This window comes from Crassostrea angulata, chromosome 7 (genome assembly GCF_025612915.1).
Source record: "Crassostrea angulata isolate pt1a10 chromosome 7, ASM2561291v2, whole genome shotgun sequence".
NCBI lineage: Eukaryota > Metazoa > Mollusca > Bivalvia > Ostreida > Ostreidae > Magallana > Magallana angulata.
The window spans coordinates 34,147,361-34,174,503 of NC_069117.1; the positions used below are offsets into that span (position 1 = coordinate 34,147,361).

General features: G+C 34.2%; 1 protein-coding gene across 3 annotated transcripts in view; it reads right to left on the reverse strand.

Annotated features, from left to right (window-relative positions):
* LOC128155461 (dynein axonemal heavy chain 8-like) overlaps positions 1-27,143 on the reverse strand; it is a 160,603-nt gene that overhangs the window by 21,836 nt on the left and 111,624 nt on the right. For all 3 annotated transcript variants that reach the window (XR_008239603.1, XM_052817170.1, XM_052817169.1), the window contains exons 59-73: positions 26,836-26,989; positions 26,557-26,721; positions 25,990-26,216; positions 25,558-25,780; positions 22,681-22,857; positions 13,959-14,126; positions 13,532-13,747; positions 10,693-10,830; positions 10,465-10,592; positions 10,018-10,186; positions 9,752-9,907; positions 6,576-6,731; positions 6,129-6,218; positions 4,423-4,515; positions 3,531-3,635 (exon numbers count right to left, since the gene is read on the reverse strand). Coding sequence is in view for 2 of the 3 variants with exons in the window: in XM_052817170.1 (XP_052673130.1) it covers positions 3,531-3,635; positions 4,423-4,515; positions 6,129-6,218; positions 6,576-6,731; positions 9,752-9,907; positions 10,018-10,186; positions 10,465-10,592; positions 10,693-10,830; positions 13,532-13,747; positions 13,959-14,126; positions 22,681-22,857; positions 25,558-25,780; positions 25,990-26,216; positions 26,557-26,721; positions 26,836-26,989 (2,365 nt within the window). In the remaining variant the exon portion in view is untranslated. The remainder of the gene's footprint in view (positions 1-3,530; positions 3,636-4,422; positions 4,516-6,128; positions 6,219-6,575; positions 6,732-9,751; positions 9,908-10,017; positions 10,187-10,464; positions 10,593-10,692; positions 10,831-13,531; positions 13,748-13,958; positions 14,127-22,680; positions 22,858-25,557; positions 25,781-25,989; positions 26,217-26,556; positions 26,722-26,835; positions 26,990-27,143) is intronic.

A 27,143-nucleotide genomic window follows, 5' to 3' on the forward strand; every position in this document is an offset into this window, starting at 1 on the left:
GGGGCCACATCGCTCACCTGAGCAACAATTGCCTTAATTCTGATCAAATTAGCATTACAGTATCAAAATATCTTGACAACTGAGTACAGTAGATCTTGCTAAAAAAAATTTGAAAATCTGCCAATTTTTATCAACCTCTTATTTTTTTTCGTAAATACCAAGCCCCTTTTGTTGTTGTACCTGTAAGAGGATTTTTCTCTATTCCTATATCCCCCCCCCCCCCCCAGGGAATCATGGTTTCACCAGACTTAAATCTGCATAACCTTTGCTTTCACACTAAGTACTGAGTTTTGAACCGAACACTTTCCCAGAATAGTTTTAAAGATTTTCTCTTTATATTCCTATGTAAACATTCAAACCGCCATCACGGTCCCGCCCTACCACTAGGGACTGTGATTTTGCAAACTTGAATTTACACTACCCGAGGATGCCTCTACACAAGTTTAAACCCTTTCTGGCCAAAAATTCTTTAAAAAGAAGATTTTTAAAGATTTTCTCTATATATTCCTAAGTAAAAATTCATCCCCCTTTGTGGCCTCACCCTACCACTGGACTATTAATTAAACAAACTTGAATCTATATGATCTGAGGATGCTTCCACTCAAATTTGGGCTTTCCTGGCCTAATAGTTTTGAGAAGAAGACTTTTAAAGTTTTTCTCTATCTATAAAAATTCATCCCCCATTGTGACCCCGCCCTACCCCCAGGGACCATGATTTGAACAAACTTGAATCTACACATCCTAAGGATGGTTACATGCCAATTTGAGATTTCTTGGCCAAATATTTTTGAGAAGAAGATTTTTAAAAGGTATTCCTATATAAAACTTGATCCCCCAATTGTGGCCCCACCCTACCCCCCGGGGACCATGATTTGAACAAACTTGAATCTACACTATCTGAGGATGCTTCCACTCAAATTTGAGCTTTCCTGGCCTAATAGTTTTTGAGAAGAAGATTTTTTAAGATTTTCTCAATATATTCCTATGTAAAACTTGATCCCCCAATTGTGGCCCCACCCTACCCATGGGATCTATGATTTGAACAAACTTGAATCTACACTCCATGAGGATGCTTCCATTTTAATTTGAGCTTTCCTGGCCTAATAGTTTTTGATAAGAAGATTTTTAAAGATTTTCTCTATATATTCCTATGTAAAACTTGATCTCCCAATTGTGGCCCCACCCTACCCATGGGAACTATGATTTGAACAAACTTGAATCTACACTCCCTGAGGATGCTTCCATTTTAATTTGAGCTTTCCTGGCCTAATAGTTTTTGAGAAGAAGATTTTTAAAGATTTTCTCTATATATTCCTATGTAAAACTTGATCTCCCAATTGTGGCCCCACCCTACCCCCGGGGATCATGATTTGAACACACTTGAATTTACACTACCTGAGGATGCTTCCATTTCAATTAGAGCTTTTCTGGCCTAATAGTTTTTGAGATTTTTGAAGATTTTCTCTATATATTCTTATGTAAAACATGATCCCCCTATTGTGGCCCCACCCAACCCCCGGGGACCATGATTTGAACAAACTTGAATCTACACTCCCTGAGGATGCTTCCATTTTAATTTGAGCTTTCCTGGCCTAATAGTTTTTGAGAAGAAGACTTTGGCTCAGGTGAGCTAAAAAAGGTTAAGTTTACAATACAATAAGTTGTTAAAATGGGTTTCTGGAAGAAGAGACTTTGAAAATTTTCTTAATAAATATTGACAATTTTTTTACTTTTTTAATCTTCAGTTTTTAAGATCTGTGTACAAACATAGAATTGTGAGCAAATCTCTGTATCTTGCTTATAATTCGAAGCTTAACACTCAAATATGGTTAGTAAATAGAAATTGTAAACAATTAAAACACAAGAAACATGCACTATAACAAATAAAGAACACAATTTATTTTTTCGAAATGAATCATATATATACATGTACATGTATATACCTACATATTTCCGACAGCAATATCAAACTCTATTTAAACTGAATAAACTCGAGAAAATGCCGAGCATCTCAATAAAACCTATTGCATTAATCTACCATTACGCAAAATATAATGCCGAATTACCGATAGAATGTATTGTATTTCAGTACTTTTTTGATACATCAGATTTTGCTTAATTTGCGCAGGTAAACAGTTAACTGTTTGATTTACCGAAGTCTCTGTTTGATTTGATACGTAAAAATCACGAAATACAGACGATAGTTCCCAGGTTACAAAGCATAAATAATGAAAACGAAACGAAAATCAGAACAAGCTAACACCAACGTCATGTGTGAAAACTGTCAACGCATTGAAATATTTAGCCTCAATTTACTTCACAAAATCGGCACCAATATATTTTGCATGTTTCAAAAATTTCCCTTCATTCGCAAACTGTTGCACAACAAGCAAATTCATCATAGTCAGATCGACCCTTTTTCGTATAATGTCATGGCTGCTTTAAACAAAGAACCTCGTTTTAGATATATGGAATACGAGTCTTGGTAAAATGGGTACGCAAACCCGGGCCGTGGCAAAAAAAAAAGCCGGGGCAGATCGGCAATTGTCAATTCCAAATACGCATTATTTTGCAGCAATATTTACAGCAAATACAAATATACTGGTCCATCAAATATCCTGAAATTTTAATGAGATTGGCAGATTAATAACTGCCAATCTTTTGTTTTGCCCAGGCCAAGTCTTGTCTACCCATTTTACCGGATGCCGAATCCGAAGCTATTAAACTGATTGAAACACGCCTTTCCTTTATTATTATTTTCGTAATAACTCAGATTTGAAACAGAATTAGACCTTAATTTTTGCAATTTATATTTTCCTTCCCATAAGGATAATTTATGCTTAACTACGTTGAATTGGAATCAGTAGTTCCTGAGAAGAAGATTTTTTAAAATGCACCCCCTTTTTCTACAGTTTCAAGGTTTTCTCGGCTTTGAATACAGATCGGACTTTTATTTCTGCAATTTATATTTGCCCTCCCATAAGGATGCTTTGTGCCAAATTTGGTTGAAATTGGATAAGCGGTTTTAGAGAAGAAGTTCAAAATGTAAAAAGTTTACAGACGGACAGACAGACGGATGGACAGACGGACGGACGGACAAAAAGTGATCAGAATAGCTCACTTGAGCTTTCAGCTCAGGTGAGCTAAAAATGAATCCCACCATATGGCATATGCCTTAAAAAGAGTATGTTAAAATCTCAAGCATCTGTGATGAAAATTTTGCAGAGAAATCTGAGAAAACATTTTGTTTGAAGCTTCAAATAAACAAAGTCATAATTAAGCAGAAAGTTGACATCTGAATTAGTACAAAAATGAATTTGACCATATGTCATACCTAAACAAAGAGTGTAATTAAACTTCAAGCAAATTCAATTAATAGTTGCTGAGGAATCAGTGACAAAAGTTTTTTACAGACAGACAGAAAATTAAATTAATACAGATGGACAGACAGTAACACAAGGATAAAACTTCCTCTTAAAAACCAAAACCTTAAAAATTTCTTCCGATCTTCATATAACTTAATTACCCACCTTGGTACTTGTCAATTTGTATAAGAGATTGTCTTCCAGTTCTTGCATTTTCCTTTTGTTGGTGTTGACATCTAACATCAATTTTGCTCGGTCAGCTTCCAGTTCCTAAAGTATCAATTTACATATCAGTCATAAAACAGCTAATATTTATACGTATTTAATGTATATAGGGTCATTTTTGACAAGTTAGTTTCACTCTATCAGTCTTGCAAACGGCTTCATCCCATCTTAATTTGCCTAGATTCAGTTGTGTTAAAAGAGATACAGCAAAACTCATTGAAAGCAAATTTCAAGGGACTCTAGAAAAAACTTCATTATTGCTGTAATTCATTATACATTTATAGCGAATTCATAAGATATTTAATCATTATAGAATAATCAGCTGACAGCAATTCAAACTATCGTAAGTTATAAACCAAATTTTACCATCATTTACGAAAAATGTCAATATGACCTTTTCACTTCAATTGATAAACAAGTGAAAAGCTGTCAATGTGACAGCAAACCGGGTTTTCTTTTATGTGAACTGTATCCATAATCTATGTCAACCCGTATCCAGTGAAATGGAGTACCCTATTTGCAACATTTTGCCAAAAAATGACTAAGTTCAAAAGCTAGTATTTTTTCATAAACAATCAGAAATCAAAATCCTAGCAATATGCACACCTCTGATATGTGCAATTAATCTGCAAAAGAACAACTTCCTATCTTGAGAATTGTAGGCGGAGACATTTACTGGGCTTCTGCGGCTAAACATACAGTGCTAGAAACTTTGCTAGGAAATCTCTTCTAGGGATTGGATTTAGACTCCACTAAATCATTGTCTTAACTATTATATTTTTCTGTAATTAATTATGCTCCCTTTCAAGTTTATATTCAATTTAAAACTTACATTCTTTTCTTTCAGAATTACAAGTCCAAGTAGTTGATCCTCCAAACCTTTCATGGTGACAGTGAAGTCAATAATAGATGTCCTAGCACTCACCTACATAGAAAAACACAATCCATTAGCTGACTTTCCTTTGTTTTCAACTTATTGAAAAAAAACTGAAAAATTCATACTAATCCAAAGACAAACCTACTTGTACTCATGTCTAGAACAGGTACATGGTCTTTGATTTATACTGAATATAGGAATTACTTTATTTTAAACATAAATAATGCTGTAAATATGACATTTCCATTTTAAAAGCAATAATAGTGATGGCCTATTTAGCCAAGGCCACTTCTCTCAATATATCACAGACATGGCATGACTATTATAGATAAGAATGCTTTATACCGTAATCCGGTGAATATAATACGCAGTAGTGTACAATACGCACCCCCCACTTTGGGCCTGAAAATGGTGAAAAAAAGCTTGTTGGGATGTATAATACGCATCAAAAAAATTGACCAAACGGTAATCCTGAGTATCAACAAAGCAGTTATACTTTGTATGCACGCTCAACTTCATCGCGGGAATACGCTACCGGAAATAAGAAAAACACAATATTTTCTTAGACAAGGATTTATTTTAACTAATACATCGCGGTAATATCTTTATTTCATAATCAATGTTTTAAATAGACCTGTATTAAATATTCTACCGTAAATAAAATCAACCACTTTTAAAAAGCGTTTTATAATTGTTTAGTCATTACAACCTCTGTGTAGTGAAAAACGGGCCGTGTACAGGTATACTGTAGAGATAACGGACCTAATTAAATTCTTAAATGATGCCGATCAAAGTGATCAATTAGAGGCCTGGAACATATTAAAACATGTGCACAAATAGTTGTGTTGTGTATAGTACACATAGCCTACGGGGAGTGTCTGAGATACCCAAGGTGTCAAGTGTTAGCGGAGGGGGAGCACAACAATGGCTTCAATTAACGGAATAGGTTATAGAATTATTTATAATCATAATTATTTGCAATAAATCAATTAGCATTACATGAAAATAGTTAAAGATGTGTAAGCTGTTTTCAAAGATCAGTTACAAATAACACGTGGCCATCCAAGCCCGCATTCTATTAATAACAGCTATAATGGCGGCTTACACGGAGATAAAGAATAGGCAGTTCAAATTAATTTTTAAAGGCCATTTTGAAACAGTTTATTTATTAACAGACTTTAAGTATACATTTACTTTAATTACACGCTATGGCAATCATTTCCTAAGAGTTTAATAATAATATAAATGTGATAATTAAGTAATATTACGATGAATAGCGGGGTATCGGTCCTGTCTGTGAACAGCATAGGTAATGCGGTAGTATGATACTCCGTGCTTCTGCTAGGGAAAAAATATGTCCAAAGCCTATAGGGATGTATAATACGCACCCCTTTCTCACAATAAAAAATCCTAGAAAAAAAGTGCGTATTATATTCACCGGATTACGGTACATGCATTTCTGAATTGTTATGATTTGAAGCTTCTAATGATATCATGTACATGGATAAATGTCTTCAATACCTCTGTGAAATAAATCATATCCAATATTCATGTGATTTCTTACCGCATTTGGAAAAGCATTTTGCATTTTTGACTAGAAATTAGGAAAAATCACAGAATAAACACTAAATTTCACAGAGAGAGTTCTGTTTTCAACTTACTTCAGGTGTGTAAGCTGGATTTGCCAGCTTTGTTGTCATGTACAGGTAAAAGCCTTTCATGATATCACATTCTTTATCTCCAACTTTGACCTGTGAAAATTGTTCACTTATTTATTCGATTCATTGTTATATAATAAAGATAGATTCTATATATCAACATTTCAAACACAGATTTATGGTGATAGACTAACAGTATATTTACAAAAAACAAGAGATGTTTGTGAAACACTTATGCCCCCCTCCCTTGGAGACCTCTATGAAGAAAATGAATGGAAACTGCAAAATATTGGAATTTTTTAAGTCCAAGGGACATTACTCTATATCGAAAGTTGCTTGATCGTACCCAAAACTAAACTTGACCCAGATATCACATCACTTCATCCTTTTTTCTGAATTCATCATTTTAGTTCCTAATGAAAATTGATGCACACGAAACAAACAGGTTACCTTGAATGTAGAACCTGATTTGATAAAATTTTTCTCCAACACATTGTCTAAAGCTGGATCCAAGTCCTCTTCTATATCCTCAATTAGGAGGGGTCGCCCAAGTGACAAGGCATCTTCCAAATGAGCACGAAAGTACTTATGATTCAATGAAGTCACCTAAAATAAAGTTAAGTACTACATCAATTAAACAATCAAAATTGTACCTAAAACATTCTATGACTACATAAATTTAGGAATGAATTTAATAGTAAACTAATCCGAGCTCATACAAATAGAATATACCTAAAGGTATAGAAAGGACTAAATTGGGTATTGTAAAATATCTACCCTCCATTTTAACCAATTTTTACATAGCATTGTATCCAAATAAAATCTTCATCAAACATTATACAGAGGATGTCCATCACATTAATCTTGATATTAGTCATCATTTATCGAAACACCCATATTTTGCTCCAAAATATTATAGTAATCATCAAAATAAGACATATATGACACTACTACTTATGCTACATCTTCATAATGTAATTTCTACATTGTAACATCACTGCATGGGGTGATAACCTTTAATATATTTATTTTCAATATGATTTCAACTACCGTATTTTTCAGGGCATACGCCGATGTGGGGCATAAGCCGAATTGCTCATTTTTAGACAAAATTCAGAAAAAATCCTTAGACTGGCCGATTTGGGGGATTGACCGAATTTCAATCGAAGATTACTATAGTGAAAGTATGACCGCTGATTAAGAAAGCCATTGCCGGTATAAACACTCTCAGGAATATCAATATAGAAAGTTAAAAGAGTAATTATAATTATTTAATTAGCTTAAACGAATATATTTTTAGCAATTTTAAAAAATAAAACAATCTGGCTCAATCACGTCTGTGTTTTGTGGATGATTGATCTCTTCCGTATTTGTCGGTATAGTTCACATAGTATAATTTTATTGCAACACCTACCCCCATGAACTTGTTTAATATACTATGTATACTATGTTTCTAAACATTTTGTATTTTATTGATAACAGCTACATTTAATTTTCATTTGATCAAGTTATACTTTGAAAGCTATACGTAAAATACTGGGTATGGCGTCCATTATCTCAAACACGTGGTTTCATTTTCAAATAGAGTTATCTCCCGTAATCGTTAATAATGAGAAATGGAAATACCCTGAAAAATATTTAAATTATGTTTTTTTCTTTGAATTACTTAAGAAGTGACTTGTCGTTTTGCGAGAAAGTTGTATTCCTAACAAACACAGTTAATGCAACAAAGTGTAACGGTTGGTCTGAGGTATACACTACGCTATCATTTATTGTGCCCGCAGGCTGTGTCTAACAGGTCTAGGCAACCTCCGTTTTTGGAGGATAGCTCAATTTCAAGATGGCTGCTGATTTTTACCATATATGGAAAGTCACTTTGCATTGTGGGTGAAATTATCCTCCATTTTTGGAGGATAGCATGGGTATATTTCAAAGGCTTCGTGCATATCTTTAATGAGAAAATGCAAGCACCAGACCATATGGGAATGAAAGTTAAGGGAATAAACTAATGATTGTATGCGGCGATTTGAAATTCTATGTATAGTATTTTCACAATATGCTTTGAAAGTGTGTACTTCCTGTGTTCAGTTTTACAAATGACATAGACTATTTACATGTTTCATTTAATAAAAATCACAAAAAAATGATGTTTATTACTCATTAAAACATTAATGAGTTCATTCACGTTTAGAGACACACAATAGATATCTTGATCTGCTATATTGTACATGTACAAAGTAAATGTTTGCATATACCTTAGGAACTTTGTAGCTCTTATTCTAATTAATTCACATGTTATTAAGTATCATTTAAATTTAACCCCTTCACACAAAAAGACATTGTTGAATTTTATTAATCAAAATGATACCATTTATAGATATCAATTATCCAGAATATTGAAAAAAAATGTGAGAGTCTTCACATAAGATTTTTTTCTTTAAAATCAGCCCTGCAATTATTTAAACTTAAATATTTATTAAATATTATCAATAATTATAATTATTAATAGCTAAATAAGGTGATATTTTTATGGTATAATAATTATATTTCATTCATAGTTAACTCCCTTTTTAAATCAGAGTTAATTGCCCTTCATCTGAAAAGATCCACCAGGGGGCGCATACATCTATCCTCCAAAAACGGAGGATATAATCTATCCTCCAAAAACGGAGGTTGCCTAGACCTGTCTAAGACACGGGTTTCACACCTTTGTATACACACGACACCAGAATACCGTTATTTCAACTAACAGGAGATTAATTGTACCGAATAAAGTATTTGATTTATTCTACACCCAAGACCACTGATTCCTACAAACGCTGCCATGAAAGAATCACAAAAATGCACTGAATGCACTGATTTCAGCTTCACCTTATTGCCGGTTGATTTGAATTATGATATACGGTGTCCAATCTTTTGATGTCATTCTTAAATATCTATTCTTAATTTCACTTTTCACTTTAAAACAAAACTGCACACATTCATAAAACCGGGGATTGCAATATTCGTTATATCACAGTCTTCCGTAATATTACTTTCTACACGGTTTCGTTTTCTTTTTTTAGTATGCAACAATAGTTTCCTCGTTTCATACACGAGCGATTTTGGATTAGTTTATATAATGAAACATGGATATGGAAAAAAGACATTCTTTTGATTTTGGATTGTAAAGAAAATATAGCGAATATTTTATTGAATCGTAATGAAAATATCGCGTAAATTTTATTATTTATTATGTTACATATTAACGAAAATTATCAACGAGACAACTATCGAACAATAGTTTAAATGGATGAAAAAAACAACCTCTCATATTAAATGATGGATAAAAGCAGTGGATTTGGGATTTTACTGTCTGATTTTTTAACTTTGGGACTACGATAAGCCGATATGGGGGATAGGCCGAATCTCGCGCATCGGTGAAAAAAAATACCGGCGTATGCCCCGAAAAATACGGTATATATTCTCAATCTTATTTTTTAAAATCCTAAAATTTTAGTTTGGGGGCCAAAAATGCATAATATAGTGAGTACTCCTTTTGTCATCAAAACTGACAGTAAATTGTACAAATAACCTAAATACTAATTATTTTGACATTCAAGTACTGAACAGAATTTTTTTTTTACCTGCAGATCATGATCTTTCTCTCTGTTCCTTATCCAGGATTTTCCTTGACCTTGGGGGTCAATCAATAGTGGATATCTTGTGGCTTTAGTTGTGATGATACCATTTTGAATAGACAGCTCATCATTTGGTAGACCTTGAATGTTCCATTCTCCAATCTGTTGAAAAAGATTAATATTACATATCCCAAGATATTTTTTGTTTTATTCAATTCTTAAAAATTTCCAACCTTGTAATGAATCAATTCCAGATAAATAACATAACTTACAGTAGCATTGTCCACAAGCATGGATATCAAATTCAAATCACTGGTAAATGGTATCTTTCTTTGACCCAATTCTTTTTGCCAGTTAGAAATTAACTTATTTCTGAATTCTTGATTGAATGGTCCTGAGTAGGACAAGAAACCAGTGCAAAGCAAAATGTCTCCAACAAGTCTGTAAAAGATTGAACAATGATTTTTATTTCCAACAGGAATACACAATATCAAAACTGCACAATTTGATTTTAAAAAATGCATAATCTGTGTAACAGACTTATAAATTTTAAATGGCTTTCAACTTAAAAGGACTATTAATTAAAAAAAACTAGCACGTTAGGTCAATAAATTGTTGCCATTAGGTACATCTGATGTTTGGAACTAAATTTTGTAAATTTTCAGTGGAATACTTGACAGATCTGTCTTTAGCTCTGAGCATTATAATTGGTACACTACCGATCAATCTGGGACTTGAACTGTTTGCTTTGCTCAGTCCATCGTATCTTTTCACCACCCAGTCCACCAATCAGAGCAGAAGCTGCCTGCATTCTCCTTCTACATGACTCTGCATCTTCTAGTAGAGCCTAAACCATAAGAACAACCCACTCAACTATAACATGCACCTTGCACAAAGTAATAAAGACAAATAAATGAACCAAAAGAAAATCTTCAATAATCTTGCACCTGTTTCTCAGCCATAGCGGCATCATACATTGCTTGGACCTTGTCAAGTTCGGCCTGTTTCTCATCTAGTTGTGCTTGGGCTCCAGATAACTCTTTAGAGGCCACTTGAAATCTTGCTGCTTGTTTGGCTAAATTAGCCTAAATTTAATTTAAAACATTTAAAATGCACTTGCAGTAAAATATAATGAATTTACAACAAAGTTGTATAGACATTAAAAACTGAACTTAATTAAATAATAACTTAATTGACATTAAAACAAGTCATAATCAAATAAACATCTAGCAGATTCTTATAAAAGTTATAAAACTTTACAGAATAAACAATTAATGAACAAGTTTATATCCAATAACTGCTTACAGGAAAATCAGTTTCATTCTCAAAAATTTTCATTAATCAGCTATTAAACATTAAGCTTGTTTAAATTAAAATTCCTAGCATTTCTTTATAAGCATATTTTATTGTAGCATGATTATCTCATGGGTAACATCAAAAGTTTAAGGTAACATAGTGGGTCAAAATAGGTATTTCACATTTTTAATAGGACAACGGAAATTAAAGAAAGATCATTTATTTGAAATTTATATATATATAACGTATAGATATCATACATTCTAATTCATTTACTATCAGCGCACAAGCTGTCACAAATTCATTTAAAATTACACGTTAACAAACCAGGTTGTTTGGACATTGATTTGTTTGGAGATTTCAGTGATTATGATTGCTGTCTAAAATAGGGGAAAAAGGGAATGATAGTGAAACACAAAGCATCTGGACAAATAAGCCGAGTATGGTTGTAGCGAACACCCTTATAATGAATACCGTAATGTCGCGTGTATAACACGCACTTTTTTTCAGCCAAAATTTGATCAAAAGTGGGGGGTGCGTGTTATACATAGGACCAAAATTGTACCCCATTTTTTCAAGCCGTGATTCTTGATACCACGGGAGTAGTGACTGCCGATATAACGTGTTATGCAAATTGAATGAGTGTATACTAAATTTAATGCATCAGAAATACCTTATTCTTAATTTTTTTCCCCATGTATTGAAATAGTTATCCTCTCTTAACACTATTTCTTCGACAAACAAGTTTAAATATCGCCAGTGTATTCACCATTACGTAAGCAGCCACCTGTTGACTCGGCGCGTGGTCAATGTTTGTTTAACAATTTCCGGTGTCAGAAGCATGCACCTCTCTCGTGTCGGACTTCACAGGGTGTTTTCAAGTGCATGTAGATAAGCAATTATTCTGATTTTATTAAACTTAATTACTTTGTGTCCCGTTATGCAGTTAAACGTTATTGCTTTACATAGACACTGCTAAAATTACATCGATCATTTGTACGACTTGATAATGACGATATACGACATACGTACGTTTCTTCACAATGTTTATTTAAACAACAATCATAGGGTTTGACTATAATTAATCAATTAAATAATTTCTGGTTTATGTCTGCAAACATTATTACTTTTAAGCACTAAGCTCGGTTGCCGTTCTTCTCTACGTATGATGATCTTCTACTTCTCCGATGTTGTAAGAAACTCTTTACGAAGTGTCAAATGATATTTGATACCGCCCATGTAAATCGTACCGTCCTTTTTAATTAAAAAATGTAAATCGTACCGTCCTTTTTAATTAAAAGTGTAAGAACTTTGACTCTAATATCACTTAGGCCATGTTCCGATCACGAAATTACAGTAATTACGCTTGGGTTAAAAAATCATCATTAAACATCGATAGTTATTTGGGAAAATGGCGGCCGTCGATTTTCATCGTCTGTGCTATGTTCCGATCTCAAAATTAAAGAAATTGCGCATGGATTATAAAATTAATATGAAACATCGATAGTTTGGGGGAAAATGGCGGCCGTTGATTTTACCATTTTTTGGGTGCGTGTTATACATAGGACCTGCTGTTTTTTCGCCATTTTTTGGTCAACTTTGGGGGTGCGTATTATACACGAGTGCGTATTATACACGAAACATTACGGTAGACACGTATGGCGAAGTGATTTACATTCCCTGATACTTTATTACATATTGTAGACTTGACGGATATAATGAATTACGCTTTTAGCCTTTTAACGTACTAGCAAAATCCCCTTTTCCTGGCACTTCGTTAAAAGCGTGTTTAACTGTAAATCTTTATTATCTATTTTCCAATTTCTCCACAAATTAACATCGAGTCTCCCTTTTCTAGTTTCAGTTTTTGATTGTTTTCTATTTATTCCTATGCAAAATTGCCCACCCCCCCCCATCCCCCTTTGTGGCCTCATTCTATCCCTGGGGATCATGATTTGAACAAACTTGAATCAAAACTACCCAAGAATGTTTTCAGACAAGTTCCAGCTTTTCTGGACAAGTGGTTTTTGAGAATTTTTTTAATATTTTGCTTTCATTTCAGTTGAACAAAAAAGAATCCTCTGCACTTTGCATGATCATAAAGTGGATGGAAAATTGATTGTCTTTGTGTTGGGCCAAAACAGTAAATCAAATATTTGCTTTTTAACTGAATTTATCAACTTTTCATGCGAGAAATAAAATATGTGGAAAATCATATCAAAGAATTTGTTTTCTGTAAATTAGTGGTTTGTTTTAATTATGCTGATCACCCTCTATTCTATTTAAACACATTTGAAACTGTATCTGTACATGCATCTAATGCATATTCAATCAATCTACAACTTTCCATTCTATAACTTATTTTTAAGATATGACTCATAAAGCATGGTTATTTTTGACAAAATAAATCCATGCACAAAATGATGACATTTTTGTAAGGAAAATTTACTCTAATCTTCCAAATCTCATAAATTTCATATGAAGCCATACCTTTAGAGGCAAAACCTCTTTGTTAATTCCATAGAAGAAAGCCATGGCAGTGGACCAAGACAGCAAACCTGCAACACTCCCACAAACTTTCTTTGCAGATTCAAAAGTGTAATCTTCCATGCTCAAGTACGGTTGAAGGAGTTCCACTGTTTCTTCATTTATTGTGTCTTTTGGAAAGGTTTGCAAGGAGTTTAAAAATCCTGATCCACTCATTAACTTAATAAAAACAAGATTTAACTTGAATTATAAGACTAAAGATGGATTTTCTAATAATGACACTTTGATAGAATAGTAGCAAATTTTATGTCAATTTTTTTTCACTAAGTCTGCAACTCTGCTGTCAGACTATCGTTTCCAGAAGATGATTTCATAAATTTTGAAAGAAATGTCATATCTCTTAGATCAATTGTAGCTATAGGGAAAATACCTTGAGAGACTCTCCCCATGACGGTTTTGGGCATGGTCTATCAGGATCTTGTGTAACAGGATCCAATCTCTTTTGGAAAAGAAGTAATGCACAGTCCATGATTCTCATGATCAAATGTGGGGGCTTTCCTAGTTTCTTCACTGTGGCAATATCAGCTGGTTTTATAGTCTAAATTAAAAAAAAAACCCAGATAAAAGCAACTCTTCATGCAAAAAGTTAAATAACAATAAAAGAAGTATAGACTTTTTTACTTGTATATAATATCCTCTGCTAATACAGATGAAGCTGCTTACATAAACATCAAGTTTACAAAAGTATTTCTGCAAGTTAATACATACAGCAAAGCTTAAATATACCAATATTGAGACATAAAACAATTTAACAGATTTACCTTTATTTTAAACTAATTGTGACATAACGTCATGAAGGCCCCTGCAGGATGCCAAACTTTAACATGCCAAATTTAGTATAACATTGTTTGATTACAGTAGAGGTTATAAATCCATGAAAATTACTAATTTTCTTTTAAGTTTAAGATCGAGACATAACTCTGTAAAAAATCACCAGACTTGAACAAGATTTGAACTTGACCTGTATTTCCTAATAAATTAACCGTATATAAAATACTAACTTTATATATCTGCATCACTTCATAAGTTAAAGAGCGTAAAAAACTAAGAATTTCCAATTTTTTCATAATTCAAGAGGCATAACTGTGTCAACAAGAGGCCCATGGGCCACATTGCTCACCTGAGAAACAATAGGTATGATAAAATCAGCTTAATGGAGTCATAATACAAATAATCTGGACAATGTACAATAATACATGTAGATCCTGTATAAATAAAATCCATTTCCCCCCCTGGATATTCTTATGTTTATAATCATTAGTCCCTTTTCTAACAGGATGATTTTATAGTCATATCACATGTTGAGTATTGCAGTTCTCAAAAAGATCCTGAACAATTGTTTATATATGGCATATAAAGCTACATCAAATTCTGAACCTTCTTGTGAGGCCGAAGAATTGTCCTGGAGACAAAGTCTTAACAATTATAAAGAATCATCTGGCTGATTAGTTTCTGAGAAGAAGATTTTTAAAGATTTACTTCATATATTCCTATGTAAACCCCCCCCCCCCAAGTGGCCCCACCCTACCCCCAAGGATCAGGATTTTCACAACTTGGAATCTACACTACCTGAGGATACTTCCATACAAGTTTCAGCTTTTCTGGCTGATTAGTTTCTGAGAAGAGGATTTTTAAAAATTTACTCTATATATTCCTATGTAAAACTTCGACCTCCACTGTGGCCCCTCCCTACCCTTGGGGTCATGATTTTCACAACTTGGAATCTATACTTCCTGAGGATGCTTCATCACATGTTTCAGCTTTCCTGGCTGATTAGTTTCTGAGAAGATATTACAAGATTTACTCTATATATTCCTATGTAAAACTTCAACCTCCATTGTGGCCCCACCCTACCCCTGGGGGTCTTGATTTTCACAACTTTGAATCTACACTACCTGAGGATGCTTCCACACAAGTTTCAGCTTTTCTGGCTGATTAGTTTCTGAGAAGAAGATTTTTAAAGATTTACTCTATATATTCCTATGTTAAACTTCGACCCCCATTGTGGCCCCACCCTACCCTCGGGGTCATGATTTTCACAACTTGGAATCTACACTACCTGAGGATGCTTCCACACAAGTTTCAGCTTTCCTGGCTGATTAGTTTCTGAGAAGGAGATTTTTAAAGATTTACTCTATATATTCTAATGCAAAACTTCGAGACCCTTGTGGCCCCAACCTAGCCCCGGGGGTCATGATTTTCACAACTTTGAATCTACACTTCCTGAGGATGCTTCGATACAAGTTTTAGCTTTCCTGGCTGATTAGTTTCTGAGAAGAAGATTTTTAAAGATTTACGCTATATAATCCTATGTACAAACTTTGAGCCCCCATTGTGGCCCCACCCTACTCCCAGGGGTCATAAATTTCACAACTTTGAATTTACACTACCTGAGGATGCTTCTACACAAGTTTCAGCTTTCCTGGCTTTATGGTTCTTGAGAAGAAGAATTTTGAAAATTTCTCAAATTTTTTCATTAATTTCTAATTATCTCCCCTTGAAAATGGGTGTGACCCTTAATTTTCACAACTTTGAATCCCCTTAGCCTAATAATGATTTGTGCCAAGTTTGGTTGAAATTGGCCCAGTAGTTCTTGAGAAGTTTTGAAAAAGTGAAAAGTTTATGGACAGACAGACGGATGACAGACAAAGTGTGATCAGAATAGCTCACTTGAGCTTTCAGCTCAGGTGAGCTAACAAGAGGCCCATGGGCCACATTGCTCACCTGAGAAACAATAGGTATGATAAAATCAGCTTAATGGAGTCATAATACAAATAATCTGGACAATGTACAATAATACATGTAGATCCTGTATAAATAAAATCCATTTCCCCCCCTGGATATTCTTATGTTTATAATCATTAGTCCCTTTTCTAACAGGATGATTTTATAGTCATATCACATGTTGAGTACTGCAGTTCTCAAAAAGATCCTGAACAATTGTTTATATATGGGATATAAATGTACATAAACTCTGAACCTTCTTGTGAGGCCGAAGAATAAATTGTCCTGGGGCCAAAGTCTTAACAATTATAGAGAATCATCTGGCTGATTAGTTTCTGGGAAGAAGATTTTTTAAGATTTACCATATATATTCCTTTGTGGCCTCACCCTACCCTCAGGAGTCATGATTTTCACAACTAATAATCTACACTACCTGATGATGCTTTCACACAAGTGTCAGCTTTCCTGGCTGATTAGTTTCTGAGAAGAAGATTTTTAAAGATTTACTCTATATATTCCTATGTAAAACTTCGACCTCCATTGTGGCCCCACCCTACCCCCGGGGGTTATGATTTTCACAACTTGGAATCTACACTACCTGAGGATGCTTTCACACAAGTGTCAGCTTTCCTGGCTGATTAGTTTCTGAGAAGAAGATTTTTAAAGATTTACTCTATATATTCCTATGTAAAACTTCGACCTCCACTGTGGCCCCTCCCTACCCTTGGGGTCATGATTTTCACAACTTGGAATCTATACTTCCTGAGGATGCTTCATCACATGTTTCAGCTTTCCTGGCTGATTAGTTTCTGAGAAGATATTACAAGATTTACTCTATATATTCCTATGTAAAACTTCAACCTCCATTGTGGCCCCACCCTACCCCTGGGGGTCTTGATTTTCACAACTTTGAATCTACACTACCTGAGGATGCTTCCACACAAGTTTCAGCTTTTCTGGCTGATTAGTTTCTGAGAAGAAGATTTTTAAAGATTTACTCTATATATTCCTATGTTAAACTTCGACCCCCATTGTGGCCCCACCCTACCCTCGGGGTCATGATTTTCACAACTTGGAATCTACACTACCTGAGGATGCTTCCACACAAGTGTCAGCTTTCCTGGCTGATTAGTTTCTGAGAAGGAGATTTTTAAAGATTTACTCTATATATTCTAATGCAAAACTTCGAGACCCTTGTGGCCCCAACCTAGCCCCGGGGGTCATGATTTTCACAACTTTGAATCTACACTACCTGAGGATGCTTCGATACAAGTTTTAGCTTTCTTGGCTGATTAGTTTCTGAGAAGAAGATTTTTAAAGATTTACGCTATATAATCCTATGTACAAACTTTGAGCCCCCATTGTGGCCCCACCCTACTCCCAGGGGTCATAAATTTCACAACTTTGAATTTACAATACCTGAGGATGCTTCTACACAAGTTTCAGCTTTCCTGGCTTTATGGTTCTTGAGAAGAAGAATTTTGAAAATTTCTCAAATTTTTTCATTAATTTCTGATTATCTCCCCTTGAAAATGGGTGTGACCCTTAATTTTCACAACTTTGAATCCCCTTAGCCTAATAATGATTTGTGCCAAGTTTGGTTGAAATTGGCCCAGTAGTTCTTGAGAAGTTTTGAAAAAGTGAAAAGTTTATGGACAGACAGACGGATGACAGACAAAATGTGATCAGAATAGCTCACTTGAGCTTTCAGCTCAGGTGAGCTAACAAGAGACCCATGGGCCACATCGCTCACCTGAGAAACAAAAGGTATGATAAAATCAGCTTAATGGAGTCATATTACAAACTATCTGGACAATGTACAATAATACATGTTGATCCTGTATAAATAAAATCCATTTTTCCCCTGGATATTCTTATGTTTATAATCATTAGTCCCTTTTCTAACAGGATGATTTTATAGTCATATCATATGTTGAGTACTGCAGTTCTCAAAAAGATCCTGAACAATTGTTTATATATGGGATATAAATGTACATACACTCTGAACCTTCTTGTGAGGCCGAAGAATAAATTGTCCTGGGGCCAAAGTCTTAACAATTATAAAGAATCATCTGGCTGATTAGTTTCTGGGAAGAAGATTTTTTAAAATTTACCATATATATTCCTTTGTGGCCTCACCCTACCCTCGGGAGTCATGATTTTCACAACTAATAATCTACACTACCTGATGATGCTTTCACACAAGTGTCAGCTTTCCTGGCTGATTAGTTTCTGAGAAGAAGATTTTTAAAGATTTACTCTATATATTCCTATGTAAAACTTCGACCTCCATTGTGGCCCCACCCTACCCCCGGGGGTTATGATTTTCACAACTTGGAATCTACACTACCTGAGGATGCTTCCACACAAGTTTCAGCTTTCCTGGCTGATTAGTTTCTGAGAAGAAGATTTTTAAAGATTTACTCTATATATTCCTATGTAAAACTTCAAGCCCCTTGTGGCCCAAACCTACCCCCGGGGGTCATGCACAGGATGAATGACCATCTTTAAGTCCTCCTTAAAGATAGCTTAAAGATGTTTAAAGGTAGCTTAAAGACGATCTTTAAGCCACCTTTAAGCTTTATGTGTTGCTTAAAGGTGGCTTAAAGAAAGCGTAAAGATGGCTTAAAGACAGCTTAAAGACTATCTTTAAGCCACCTTTAAAGACAACTTAAAGGTCCTTAATGTCCAAACTTCTTTAAGCCACCTTTAAGCTACCTTTAAGCCACCTTTAGGCCATTAAACATTTTTTAATTCAATAGTGTGCTTAATTTCCAACAAAATGTATTAACTTTATGAAAGAAAAGGCATTAAAACGGTTTTGTTCTAGAAAGAAAAATGAAAAAAAAAACACAAAAAAAACCGCCCACAGCGAGAATTGAACCCGGGACCCTTAGTTTACTAACATCACCACACTTTCTCTGCGCCACGGCAACTTACATATATATGAGCGTTTTTATATCCTATATATCAGTGGATATTGAATCACTGTATTGAATGTGTTTACTTGAAAAGATTTTGACAAACCATTCAGTTTGTAACAATCAATTATATCTAATTTATAAATTACATGCATGCATGTATTTAGAATGAAATACGGAACTTGGTCTTCAGTGAACAAAAATATAATATACCTAAATGAAAACCGTTAGGCTCACTATAGTAGGCTTTCTTAGTTAATAAATTTAAACCGAGTAGATATACGTTCATCTAATTTATAGCTATAAAAATGTAAGAAAGAAAATGAAATCATTTCTTTTATTAAATGCATTGATACTATTAGGGTATTTGTTCAATTTCCCGCAATTTCCCGGTTTTCATGATCGTGGCGCCGTTCCAATATGTTTAAATATTTACATGTAATTGTATGTACATGATTTTTAAACTATCAATTCTATAACAAGCAAAATTACCAATTACCGGTGACGTATTTACTGCATATGGCAATTGCAAATGACTTGTACATACAATTGTATGATGTGCCCGGCCGGGTATATTTGACATATTTACCCTTATACATACATTTAAATAATCAACCCCTATTTATGATCACCGGTACATTAATTAATTAGCCTCAAGATTTTACTCTTACATACATGTATCATTAATTTGTAGACGTAACATCTTTGAAACCCAGAGCTAGGAAATAATACTTTGAAAATGAATTACAAATGTAAATTAACTTTTATTCACTAGACTTATCGTATACTCGTACATACTAAGATTCAATGCCTTTAGAAACCCTGACGTGCACCTGGGCACACGACACACCTGTTGTGTATATCTTGTATCTTCTGTGTTAGTTCCAGGGGTTTTCTTAAGTTGGACAAACAATAGACTTTAATTAGATATACACAAACATGCACCTGGGCACACGACACAACTGTTGTGTATATCTTGTATATTCTGTGTTAGTTCCAGGGGTTTTCTTAAGTTGGACAAACAATAGACTCTAGTTAGATATACACAAACGAACAAAACTATGTCTAGACAAACAAAGCAGTAATATCCTGCCCAATATAACAAAAGCAGTTGAGAGTCTTTTCATCTTTAACATGTATCTAGCAGATCTAGAGTTAGAAATAATGAAAATTGAAAAAAAAAAAAATACAAACCTTAAACTGATTATCAAATTAAATCATGCATTTTTGGTTCATTATCTTTATTTTTTCACCGATTAATTTATAATAGGAAACAAACATACTTTAATTAGTTTTATGCACATATTAAGATACAGAGACTGCGCTCATCCCTACAATAATTTTGAACCCCCCCCCCCCCAAAAAAATTATAAAGAATTTTATAACGGCAATCTGTGTCCATCGGAGCGGTGCTGATGATAGCAATCTGTGTTTAATGGAGCGACGATTAAAACCGCCTGGAACACCACCCCCCCTTCCTTGGAAATTATATTATCACTCGGATGACCCCTTCCCATCTCTATAAAAGAGCTTTTGCATTTAATATATGTTTTTAATGTTCAGCTTGATCAATATTGACTTAAAGGCCACTTAAAGACAGTGTAAAGGCAGTGTAAAGAGAGCGTAAATGCCACTTAAAGATGCTTAAAGGTGGCTTAAAGAAGTTTGGACATTAAGGACCTATAAGCACTTGCTTAAAGGCGGCTTAAAGGTTGTATAGCCTTAAAGCTCCTTTAAGTCTCCTTTAGGCCACCTTTAAGGACTTGCTTAAAGATGGTTTTTCGCCCTGTGATGATTTTCACAACTTTGAATCTACACTACCTGAGGATGCTTTCACACAAGTGTCAGCTTTCCTGGCTGATTAGTTTCTGAGAAGAAGATTTTTAAAGATTTACTCTATATATTCCTATGTAAAACTTCGATCCCCCATTGTGGCCCCACCCTACCCCCAGGGATCATGATTTTCACAACTTTGAATCTACACTACCTGATGATGCTTCCACACAAGTTTCAGCTTTCCTGGCTGATTAGTTTCTGAGAAGAAGATTTTTAAAGATTTACGCTATATATTCCTATGTAAAACTTCGACCCCCCATTGTGGCCCCACCCTACCCCCAGGGGTCATGATTTTCACAAATTAGAATCTACACTACCTGAGGATGCTTCCACACAAGTTTCAGCTTTCCTGGTCTTATGGTTCATGAGAAGAAGAGTTTAAAAGATTTACTCTATATATTCCTATGTAAAACTTCGACCCCCCATTGTGGCCCCATCCTACCCCCGGGGGTCATGATTTTCACAAATTAGAATCTACACTACCTGAGGATGCTTCCATACAAGTTTCAGCTTTCCTGGTCTTATGGTTCATGAGAAGAAGATTTTTAAAGATTTACTCTATATATTCCTATGTTAAATTTGTGGCCCCACCCTACCCATTGGGGGTCATGATTTTCTCAAATTAGAATCTACACTACCTGAGGATGCTTCCACACAAGTTTCAGCTTTCCTGGTCTTATGGTTCATGAGAAGAAGATTTTAAAAGATTTACTCTGTATATTCCTATGTAAAACTTCGACCCCCCATTGTGGCCCCACCCTACCCCCAGGGGTCATTATTTTCACAAATTAGAATCTACACTATATGATGATGCTCCCACAAAAGTTTCCGCTTTCCTGGTCTTATGGTTCATGAGAAGAAGATTTTTGAAAATTTCTCGAAAATTTTCATAAATTCCTAATTATCTCCCTTTGCAAAAGGGCTTGATCCTTAATTTTCACAAATTTAAATCCCCTTAGGCTATGGATGCTTTGTGCCAAGTTTGGTTGAAATTGGCCCAGTGGTTCTTGAGAAGATGTTGTAAATGTGAAAAGTTTACAGACAGACGGACAGACAGACAGACAGACAGACGACAGACAAAATGTGATCAGAATAGCTCACTTGAGCTTTCAGCTCAGCTGAGCTAAAAATTATTGGACCAAAACCAAATTCAAACTTGACCTGTATTATTTAGTAAATAACCTACATATGAAATATCAGCTTTATACATAAGCATCCCTTCAAAAGTTAAAGAGCAGAAACTGAGAAATTCTTATTTTTTTTTTCAAATTTCAGGGGGCATAACTCTGTCAAAAATCATCAGAGCAGAACCAAATTCAAAATCAACCTGTTTTTTTTTTTGTTTTTTTTTTTTTACATGTATATGACACATCCATATATCAAATTTAAGTTCAATGTATGCAGCGGTTGTTGAGATAATGATTGGAAAGTGAATAATGATAGAATGACAGAAGGATGGAATGATGGAATAACGGAATGACAGAACAGGGTAACACTATATGCCACCAGCCATAAAATGTCTAATAAAAACAAACATATTATTTTAATACCTAACAATTTGCATTTTGTAGTAATCAAAATTCCAAAATAAAGCAAGAGATTTTTCTTAACCTTCAAAGCATCTTCAGCTTCTTGAAGAGCTGGTTTGGCTGCTTCAAGCTTGAGTTCAGCTATCTTTTTATCCTCTTCAATTTCATCAACAATCTTCTGGGCTCTGTCCTTTACCTTTTGAACTTCACTTTTAACTTTTTCTGCTGCAGTTGCACTCACTGTGACTTCAGCTAACACCTAATACATAGTTTCACCATTTACTTCATCTCAAGAACATTTTAAAAAAAATCTTAAACATGTAATTCAAAATATAAAGATGTTTATTTTTCTTTCAGTTATGCACTTTAAAAATAATTACAAATGTTTGGTACTCAAGTGGCAGAATCATGGTAATAAAGGACTATGTGCGGTATCGTCAAATATCTGCCCCCGATTTTAATCATTTTTTAAAAAGTATCGTATAAAAATAAAATCTTCACAAATCATTGTATAGAGGATGCCTATAACTTCAATAATGAATTTAGTCATCATTGCTCATTCGCTGTGTATCTATGACGTCACCTAAATGGCCAAATTCCCGCAAATTTGCAATCAAATGAAAATATTCTCATTTTTGCTCTATATTATGCATTCGGAAGTATAGAGCGCAGGTCTGCTCAAGTGCGATTTTAACATATGTTTTTCTTCAGATTGTTATGCACATTATACTAAAATATGGTACTTGAGCAAGCCTGCGCTCGATGTTTCCCAGTCGAAAAACCATCGGAAAACACCCATATTTCGCTACAAAACATCAATTTATCAAAATAATGTAATCTTCATGACGTCATTTCTACATTATGACGTCACTTTGATGATAACCTTTTACACCTGTATTTCCAATATGATTTTAACTATATTTCACCTTATTTTTAAAGCTCTTTCTAAAACTTTGATTTTGGGGGCAAAAAATGCATAAAACCGCACATAGTCCTTTGGCTATACATCTACTGGTAGAAAAATAAACACAAGGAAAGCTGTCAATGTGACACCAGGGCTGCGTTCAAGATCGTAGCAGCTAGTCTAGCCACTAGGTCATAGATATCTAGGTCTATTGAATGAACCGCTAGGTTTCAGATTCGAAGATGAAAATATTCAACTTAAGACTTATTATATCGAGATAATTTGTTAATTTCAAGCGGAAATATAAATGTTAGAATTCATTATAACTTAAAGGATGAACAAAATATTACTAAATAAATAGGTTTCATGTTTGTTACAAAGTGGTAACTATGGTGGCCATCTTGAATTTGATGCCTAGCATAAATATTTAAGCTACAAATATCTACGTAGCAGCTAGTCAAGCTTACAGCTTACTATTCAACTACGTAACCCTACGTAGCAGCTTAGATCTTGAATGCAGCCCTGGATTTCTTTGATAGTCTAGATCATCCAGACACTTGACAATCTAGCTCAATTTGTATGGCAAATCTCATGTGATAAACACTACTTAAGGATAATCCTAACCCATAATAATCATGGTCAGAATTTTGTTTCACTTCAAATTTTACAATTACGGTATCAAAAAAACAAAGTAATATGCTAATCTCTATGGTGAATAGCTGTCATTATTCTCATAAATTCACAAAATACCAGAAAATAAATATATACATTTTGCATATATGTACAATTAAACTGCAAACCAAAAATGTTCTTATCTTGAAAACTGTAGGAAGAGTTATCTGGATAAATGGGGTACTCTATATGCAACATCTTGTTAAACCAAGAGGCCTACAAGCACTGACAGTCACCTGAGTGCCACAGCCCTTAGAGAGACCAGTCAGAGATTCTCACGTTTGTACATTAAACTTTATTTTGCAGACTAAACCTTTATCTGAGACTACGCTGACTGTTACCCCCTCTTTTTATTATTTGACATTTTAAACATCAAATCAAATGGGGTGGGAGTGGAGGAATGGGTTTTGAAGAGTCGGAGGAATCTCTGATTACCTCTACCCTAGCTAGCTCCAGGAGACAAAAATAGATATTGTTAACTTGGTAAATAGAGACCTGCAAGCCTTTAATGGTCAATTTTTAAAAATAATATTCAGTTTTATTCGTAATGCTCAAAAGCAAACAATGCTCAGGAAATTGATGATTTCCTAAAATAGATCAATTTAGGAAGGGGACATTATGGAAAAACTAAAAATGCATTTAGTTTATCTTTCCCAACAAAATTTAAATGTAAGATTTAACACATTTTCATTATATGGCCATATTGGCCCCACCTAGGGCCTGAACCCCTGAACCAGGGGTCATGAATTTTACAATTTTGGTGGCAAGCTTAAAGAATATCCCAATTATGCATTAAGTTTATCTTCACTAATGTGGAAGTAGAGAAAAAGATTTTTTTAAAATTTAATACATTTTCACTATATGGCCATATTGGCCCCTTCCAATGACCTGAACCCCTGACCAGGAGACATGAGATAAAAATGACAACACAGCTGCTGGTATTTTTCGCATAAATTATCAGAAATCAAAATACAATTAATAGCATTTAATACATATGTACAATTGATCTGCCAAAAAAATGTCCCATCTTGAAAACTGCAGAAGGTATCAAGACAAAAGGAGAACCCTTTTGGCAGCAGCCGACCACCATTTTAACCAATTCAATAACCAGGTTTTTCCAATGGAAAATTGGGTTCAAAAGTAACAAATGTTTACAATAATGGATTATAATATTTTATCGGAGTAACCAAACAGTTCTACTGATTAACTTATGATAAAAAAAATCATTTAAATATATAGAGTTCACATATGACTGTGAAATCCATTACGTTGCCTGGGATCTAACATCCAACAATACCTGGGATCAGGAACTAAACCAAACCTTATGATTTGTTCTGTGCTATTGGTTTGATGTTATTAATTTGTGATTTTGGATAAACTTACTTTGTCTGCCTTTACATTAGCAACAGCCAACTCCTTTTCCTTAACAGCTAATTCTTTTGAAAGTTTGTCAACAGAGGCACTTGCTTCTATAAGTTTTTCTAAACCTGTGTTCATTCTGCTAGCCATTTCATTTATCTCTGAATGCTTTCTACTATACAGGGTTTTGTATCCATCCAAAAAGGACAGGTATGACTTTGGTGTCACATGGGTTTGTCTTCTAAATCTGAAAAACAATATAAATATTTACTGGTATGTTTTCTTTTGACTATTAGACATCAATTATACGTCCCTTACAATGTTATCAGATTGTTTCAAGGTGAATGTGCAAAAATAAAGTTTTTCATTAGATTTTACTGCTGCTGAATGCACAAGATTGAAGATTCCAGTCTAAAACCAGAATCTCAAACTTTTTATCAACAAATTCCAATTTACCTTTGGAAATATTCGACACACACAGAAGCCACATCATCATGGACAACTCCCATGGTGTTGACAACCTGTTCTTTGATTTCTTTATTGCAGACAATTGGGTAGGTATTAAGGAAATGGCCAGACACAGCTATCAAAGCGTCTTTGGGCCATCGGCTGAACCAATCCATTGTGCAACCAGATATTAGTCCAGGGAATTTTAAGGCCCTTGTTCTGAACTTCTCTCCAACCTTTTGAAGAAGAAAGTTTTCATTATATCACTGGTACCATTTCATAACTAACTTATGTGTTAGCATTTATGACCTTTAGTGACTGTGATTTTTTGAAAACAAAATTCCTAGCTGTCACAGCATATGTTATTATTTTCTTGCAAACTATTCTTCGAAATAAAGGAAAATTAAACAATAACTGTGTAAAGTATTTATCTTTAAAAAAATACATCATCATACATGTATTACAATTGATACCATTTAATCTTTTTGAGATCAAGCTTGACAATTTTAGAAGTTAAAGTGATGCACCAAATTAAAATATATATTTCAAGTAAAAAAAATTAACTTATATACACACCGGGGAAAAGCAGAGAACTGTGTGCAAGTTTTTTCTTGCTCTGGAAATGAAAAAGTCGTAAAGGTTTTCAAATGTGGGGGGACATCTTGGTAGCTCTTTCTTCATGACAGCAATCAATTCCTGGGTAATTTCATCAAGTTCATCTTTGGCAAACAAGTTTGACACCTGTTGAAAATATGCTTCATGAGATTTTTTCACATATGCTTCATAAGATTTTCCAAATACTATAATATGGCTTAGATCTAATATGGTTCATATAATTATGTAGGATTTGCTTACTTCTCCTGAGCTCAAAATATTGTTAAGGTACTCTAGGAAAGCTTCATCCTTGATTTCATTGTCAGTAAAGATAAAGGTGATCCCTTTCCCTTCACAGCCTGCAACCCGGTACATGAATTTCAAGTCATCCATCAGATTGCTCACATTGTAAGTTCTGCAAAAACAATATCGCATTTTATTTATAAAAAAAATATTATTAAAATCATCAAAGCAATTAACTAATCTCTAAAAATAATTAAAAAGCATTGAAATGATTAAAACTTTATGATGAAATCAAAATAGTCTCTTGTCCCAATGTTACCTAATTA